General features: G+C 42.3%; 1 protein-coding gene across 1 annotated transcript; it reads left to right on the forward strand.

Moving 5' to 3' along the window:
* The first annotated feature begins 1145 nt into the window (after positions 1-1145).
* LOC142380805 (uncharacterized) lies at positions 1146-4921 on the forward strand. Its single transcript, XM_075466721.1, has 3 exons — positions 1146-1246; positions 1506-1967; positions 3135-4921. Exons 2-3 carry the CDS (start codon positions 1547-1549, stop codon positions 4517-4519), a joined length of 1806 nt encoding a protein of 601 aa, XP_075322836.1. The 5' UTR covers positions 1146-1246; positions 1506-1546; the 3' UTR covers positions 4520-4921.
* Positions 4922-7717: the final 2796 nt, after the last annotated feature.

A 7717-nucleotide genomic window follows, 5' to 3' on the forward strand; every position in this document is an offset into this window, starting at 1 on the left:
CCTATGAGTTCCTGCTGCACCAAGGAGCTAAAATGGAGATATCAGAACATTGTAAGAAGCAACTGGGAATCATAGAGGCCAACAACAAGTTGTATTTTGTCTTTGTAATTATTTCACAGCGTACAATTTCCTGGAGCTGCCATCTGAGAGCAAAATTCATGCATTGTTTTTTTCTGACCTCCCCTACATCCTAAAAAGCCACGAGGAAGCTGTGATGATACGGTGGCACTGGTCAACTGGTTTGACAATAGACCAGTCGTCATGGCCTCTAACTTTGTTGGCGTCGGCAGAATGGATGAAGTGCAGCAGTGAGGCAAAAAGCAGGCCTGATTTTTGAAGGTGTGCTGTCCATCGGTGGACCCTGAGAAGGCTCACACATGCGTTTGACCCGGCTGTGGTCAACAGTTGGTTAGAATATAGGCTGGTCGCCAAGTGGGCCAGTCTCCAGACAGGATCGCCTTCATTTCAGTGTGGCCCAGTGTCTGGTGAGCGTCCACAAACCAGTGGCAGCTGAACGTGGAAGACCAAGTAGGTTTCCCGGAACCACGGCGTGTCCATCACAGGCCACAAGTTCAGGATGTAAGCCCACGTGACAAATTCTGATAATAAGAAAGAGGACACCAGATGCAAGAGGCCATACTGCGCTGGAAAAAAAACACACATCTTTTGTGACAAATGCAACATCTTCATGTGCTTTGTGCCACATAAAGTACGGCGATGAATTTAGAAGACCCATGATGGATTACTGAAAGCAAAATAGATTTCTCGGAGTTCCTGTGTATGTTCAGACCTGCACACAGGCGGGCAAACATGTGGACATCCAGTTACATGTTTAGGTCATAGCTGATTAGTTGTTGCAGGACTCCGTTGTTAAAGACATGGCCTTTTTTACTCAGGTTTTCATGACATTTTACGCTCATATATTCGAGACGTCCATTGTAATAGACATGAATAAAAAAGAAATAAAAACATGCTTAAAAAGAGTAAAAAAAATCTGTTCTGCAGGGGTTAAATTAACTAATTCAAAGATACAAGATAGATAGATAGATAGATAGGAGGGTGTTGTCACTTTAATTGTATTGGGGGTGTCATATGAACATCAGTGGTCTGAGTTGGTTGGTCAGAACCAAAGGAAGTATGCGGTGCTCTTCCTGTGTTGTTCCTCGCCACACACTAATGTAGCCAGCTCGTAAAGGCTAGCTTAAATATCACACCGCTTCGTCTGAATTGCTTCCCCTCTAGGACTGTAAGTATCTTCTTTAAAACCACCAAAAGCTTAACACCGACAGCAGTGAAGTCACAGCAAGGCTACATAAAACGAACCGCTGCGGTAGCGCTGCTGTGAGATTACTTTTGCTGTTTTTTTGTAGCTTAGCTATGATGCTAACGTTAGCTAACATGCAGCTCAGATGACCAATTATCAAGCTTGTTTGTGACTTCACATTAGTTTGTGTGGGACTGCCTTTGTCATCCAAGATATTTGATTCAGCAATATGTTCATTTAGTCCACAGCACGCCAAGAAGACCAAACCCCAATGGTGACAACATGAAGATGAAATCTGTCAAGAAAAAAGCGAAAAAAGGCGAGAAACACCACGATGAGGTTACATTTAAAACAGAATGCGCACCAGAGACTGAGCAAGAGACAGGCTCTCATGGAGAACACACTAATGGAGAGGATTTTAATATCCTCGTAAAGGAGGAACCACTTTCACTGGAGATCGGTGAGGATCGCAGTGAAGACACATCCAGCATTTTAGACACTAAGCCTGACACTATTAGCGATATACAGAGAGACATAAAAGTCGAGTTTCACTCTGACCATCCGCCGGAGGATGAATTAAGTGAAGCTGCTGTGAAGGAGGAGTCAGAGCCGTGGATTAAAGAGGAAAGATGGAGTGAAGAGGAGGCAGAGGAGGCTGGCAACATCCAGGAGGAGTTTGAAGAGGGAGAGGAGGTCTGCACAGGTACAAGCCAGCAGTTAAAAAACACAGTGTTGCTATTATTTGCTATTAATTGTTATTTCTTATTCACTTTCTTCTATTTGAACCACTGCTCCACAACTTGGTGTTTTTTAATTTGTTAACCCTAACCCTTTCTGTTTGGTTGCTCCAACCATGTCAGATGGATGGTGAGCAAATATAAGCTTTCTCTGCAAAAGCTTAAACATATAAAAGTGCCAAAAAGTAGAGGGCAGTTCGAAGAGGATGCACTGCAGCAAGGCTTGACAAGGCAGAGATCTAGTATAGTTCACTAAAGCTGCTCAGAAAACACACTTTGAAATCATTTCTAAAAAGTAATGAGAAGGATTTCTTTTAAAAACAGCTACATTCCACCAACATATTACTCAGTCAGCCAGATACACCTGGCCACGCAGCCTTGTCTGGTCACAGTGTTTATCTGAGCAGATTTGATGTGATAATACTGTACAGAGCACACATGTCACTGCTCTGGTTGGTTGTAAGTTTATCCATTTTGCTCCCGGGAGCATTTTGATATGCAACTGTTGATAAAGACCTAACAGATTTGTGTGTTGATAGCAGGAGAGATTACTTTATAAACCGGCATGCAACGACTTCTGCAAGTGTTTCAATAAACCAAAATAATCCATAGTTTTGACAAATAGACACCTAATAATAAACCTGTATGAATGTTAAACTTCAGTTTTACAAATTCAAATGAACATAAACTAAAAACGCTACAGCCAGACCTTTCCCTTTTCCTCCACAACTTGTTGAGAGTTTTAGTAACTTCTCATAAAATTGAATAATTGTAATTGAATTACATGAATCACTCTGTGGATGTAAATTAATTTTGACTACTAGCAGGCTACTTTAGTTTAAGTATTAGTTTAATTCTGTGATATACTACCCCAGAATAGACATGTTAACCTGTTACAGCAGGAAAAGCACAGGTGAGGTATATTTGGCTCATGACTACACAGCTGAATGTTTCTCTGACTGCCTCAGCAGATTACACAGGTCAGTCAGATAAAGTATTATAACTATTACAGACATTGCATTGTCTTATCAGCTTCATATATGCTAACTTTGTCTAATTGTAAATCAGGGAAGAATAGAATCAGAAAATCATATTAATGCCATTTGTTGTCTGTCTTTTTCTCTCCTACTCAGAGTCGTCGTCTAAGTTTTTTCCATGTCCTCACTGCTCTGTTTCCTTCACTGACTTGGACTTCTTGGAGAAACACGTGAAGTGGGTCCATCAAAAAGAGTATCTCGCTAATCTTAAAAAATGCCTCCCGAACCACACACTAAACTTCATCCCCAAACACACCTGCAGTATGTGTAGCAGCTCCTTTAAATCCAAGGTGCATCTCAGGGTCCATATACGCGAGGTCCACCCTTCTGCCCCTCCCCGCAGGCTTCACCCGTGCCCCACCTGCGCACGCAGCTTCCAGTACCTGAAGAATCTGAAGAACCACTGCCAGCGCTGGCACAACATGTCTGTGGTTACTCGAGGAGGGCATCTCAGTTGTGCCGATTGTGGGAAAAGTTTCAAAGCCACGTGGGGTCAAGGACCCCATTTGTGTAACGAACCGGATACCGCTGAATCTGAGGATAAGCCGATCTGCCTGGATACTGGAGTGCAGTGCGCAGAGTGTGGCAAGAAAGTGCGAACACCTCAAAGCCTGGAGGATCACATGCGCACCCACACAGGTGACCGGCCATTTGTCTGCAAGGACTGTGGCAGGAGGTTTGTGGAGCGCAGCAGTTGGAGGCAGCACATGAAAATACACTCGGGCGAGAAGCCGTTCAAATGTGACGTGTGTGGCAAGGCCTTTTTAAGATCACACCACCTCAAGTGTCACTTGACCACACACTCTGGCAAGAAGGAGTATTCGTGCCCCGAATGTGGAAAGGAGTTTGGATTCAAGTCGAGTCTGGATCTTCACGTGAGGACGCACTCGAGTGAGAGGCCTTTCCATTGCAATGTGTGCGGAAAGAACTTTAACACTCGGAGAAACCTGAGGGTCCACAGCAAGCTTCACACCAAGGAGAAGGCTCACCAGTGCGGGGACTGTGGGCTGAAGATCGGCGACCTCGGGGCGTTAAAAATACACTTACGAACGCACACCGGAGAAAGGCCTTACCACTGCACAGTCTGCGGCAATAGGTTCATTCGCCTTTCGCATCTACGAAATCACCAGCGCACGCACACTGGTGAGAGACCTTACAAATGCACTGAATGTGACAAGAGTTTCACTCAGTCAGGAGACTTGGTGAAGCATAAGAGGATACACTCTGGGGAAAAGCCTTTTGAATGTCCAGAGTGCCACCGATGCTACACTTCCTCGGGCGACCTGGGCAAACATAGGAGGAGTCACACTAATCTGCGCCCCTACACTTGCAAGGAATGTGGAAAAAGCTTTCGCTTGTCCGGCCATTTGAAAACCCACATGTTAACGCACACAGGGGAGAAGCCATATTCCTGCCCAAACTGCCTCCGTAGGTTTGCTCGCTCCCACCATCTCTCTGGACACGTTGCTAAGTGCCGCTGAGCTCCTCTGAAGTGACCATGAATGGGACAGTCCTAAATTAAAAGTGGCCGTAATGTGAGCTGTATACAGTCTAACACTAGGTTTTTAATGAATGTGCAACGTATAAACACAAACCTGTAAGTAACTTATTTATTAACTTTCTGTAACGCTTTTGATTCCGGTGACAGCTTTAAATCGAAAGGAGAAGTGAAATTACTAATATTGCATGAATTTTTCTATGGGACTGTCAAGCCTTGTATGTTTTTTGTTCAGGGTAGTTCTCAAGTGGTTTTTTGGAAAACACTATTATACAAAGGCTTGAGGAAATGGTATGAAATAAGGGTCAATTGGGATGTGCAGATGGAGTGTTTTCCCCATGGTTGAATTATCTGTAAAACATGAATAAATAATGTGAAGAATGCATGAAGACTGAAGACCGACCCCCATGTTTTTCCCCATAGTACAGCAAAAAAAAAAAAGATTTAAGCTGCTCTTGCAGCTTAGTGTTGATCAGATTTCTTATTCACTCTTCAGTTTTTGGAGTAAACTTATACGACATCTAAAATATCCCAAACTGTCCACAAAAACTTTCTAAAACAAAAAAAGTAGGTCTGTCAAAGGTTGTATTTCGCTCGGTTTGTGTAGCCTACAGTTAAAAATGTGGTATATTGAATGCCTGCGGGCCGGATAGTCTTCAAGAAAACTTTACAAGAAGCGGACGAGCCATCATTAACCCAAAAAGGGGCCGAGAGTAATCCCAAAAATAAAGTATTACAACCAGAGAGAAAGTTTGAAAAAACCCGAGGCTACTTGACAAACCTGATGATACACTGAGCGACACACCCCTTTTAACAACAGCGCTTCAAAACTATAAAGTAGATACGAGTGTAAAAATGAGGAAGAGAGCGCAATGTTGACTGCAAACACGTCAAGAGAGTCAACAGAATGGCATGTATGAAATCTGGCACAAGACAAAGTTTGCGGGTTGGGAATTGGAAGCCCTGCAGGCGTTTGTCAAGGGAGACACTGAGATGGGCTTAACAGACACAGAGGACAACTTGAACAGCAGAGAGCAACACAAGCAAACTACATCACTCTTAATGTAAATAATGCAAAATGTTGCTGCTGTTGCTTTGCACCTCATTGCTCTGCTGTCTGTATCCAACAGGTGGTTCCTGCATAGCTAGAAAAATAGATGTTATAGTCTGCTGCGAACCCCAAATGATTTCATAGGAAACGATGCCTTTCCAGAGTGGTACCTTTTCAGAATATTTCCTTTTTGCACAGCTGTTGTTTAATCACCACTAAAAACATGTCCAAATAGAAGAGACCTCATGTAAAACAATCTGTTGGACGGTTGTTGGGTTTGGGGATCTTTAACTGTCCAATGCAAAGTTGCCATTTTAAACTTTAGGCTCACTTTGGACTGAAGTCATTTTCAATGTAACTGCACTTTCTCCTGAGTTTATGTGCAGTGTTAACTCTGCGTTTAGCGAGATGAAAACTCACAGAGTTAGTTGTTGCTCTAAATCCATTAGTGCTGAATTGCTGAGAACTGATTACATCACCATCCCGGGGCTTTCATGTTTCATCTGGAGACACACAGGTAACGACAAAATATGTTGAAAATGGGCTTTCTTGGCAAAAATACAAACCAACCAACTACATGCTGGAGCTGACATTTGACACAAGTTTTGCTTCTTCTCTTTCGAAGAAATTGCATCACTATGATTTCACCTGCTCTTGCGAGTCCAGACGACAGCATGTCGAGACGGATCCAGCTCAGAGATCACCAGAGAAAGGCCACAGGAACTGCTGTCAGCTGGCACAACATGTGAGTAAGTCCACATACTCAAGGGAAGCCATCGTTGCTCAGATTGTGCCACGAGTCTGTTAGTGAGTAAATCCAAAAAGATCAGGTGCTGAGGTCACACGCTCAACGATATGTAGAGATTTAAGGTAAACACAAGAAACTTGTGCTAAAGAAAAAAAGGGACCAGAGAAACCTCTTTCGAAAAGAGAGGGGCTGCAATATGGGACACCTAAAAGGTTTTTGTAATCTTAGATCCATCAGTTACGGCTTATTTAACACTTACTAGTAAGCATTAGAACTATCGTCGCCCCCAGTCCAAATGCTCACCGTGAGGTGCATTCAGTGACCAGGCCAATTTAGTGTCCTTCTGTTGAAGATTCATTACAACATATGCTTTAAAGTAACTTATAAAGGAGGCATTGGGGTGCAGTGTCTGTTGATGTAGCCTTGCTTTTACAAGAGTAAGGACTGAGTAGAATTACCTGCCAATTTCCCCAATAATAGTGTAACTGCAGTAAATAAAGAAGAAAGCTGTAGTTTTTCTTTTATTACAAAGCAGTAAAGAGAAATTGCCATGCACAGTATAAATACTGACTCTTCCTGTTAACGCACCATGATTCTCACTAAGACCATTATTTTAATATCAGACTCTTTTCCTGTAAGATTTGCTGTAACGTGTTTTTAATACACTAGTTGGGCACAGGAGTCGGCAGTATATTTAACTGGTCCCTGATTTATTTATTTATTTTTCTATTGTTATTTTCTTTTCTTTTTTTTGCAGTATTGTATTCTGAAGATTGCCAATCTTATAGGTTGTACTTACTATTTTTGTATGCTTGTGTCTGCAAAATAAAGGTAACAAATAGACTAAGATAACAAACCCCAAGGCCAGTTTTCCCATACATACATTACACGCATACACAGAAAGAAAGAAAGAAAAATCAAAGAAATCTTGTTTTTCTACACCCCAGGGGGCCTTATTGAACATCATAAGAAACACCATCCTGCTTTTTTATGACAAGGAAACACAATTTAAGAACAATGCGTGGGAAACAATAAGTGGGAAGAAGATGAATTGTCATTTCTGTGTGTGAAACATTTGAAATTCATGTCTTTTTTTCAGTTTTCTTTTTCTCCACTGAGTCCTTTACACTTTCTTTCCTGTTTGGATTGGTTCATATAACCACCCATTGCAGGGCAGTCATCAAAGGAAAACCTTGCTCGCATTCATTTACACCCAGGATATGCATCACTTGGACAAGGGCCACAACCAAACCTGTCTCGGTCAATTCAGTGGGAATTGGTCTATTATTTTTATGTCCGCAATTACAGGGACAGAGCAGTAACTACGACTCCAGCACAGATAACAAAGATATATTTAGAAGTAAATAATATTGACTGTACCT

The sequence above is a fragment of the Odontesthes bonariensis genome, chromosome 5, assembly GCF_027942865.1.
Source record: "Odontesthes bonariensis isolate fOdoBon6 chromosome 5, fOdoBon6.hap1, whole genome shotgun sequence".
Classification (NCBI taxonomy): Eukaryota; Metazoa; Chordata; class Actinopteri; order Atheriniformes; family Atherinopsidae; genus Odontesthes; species Odontesthes bonariensis.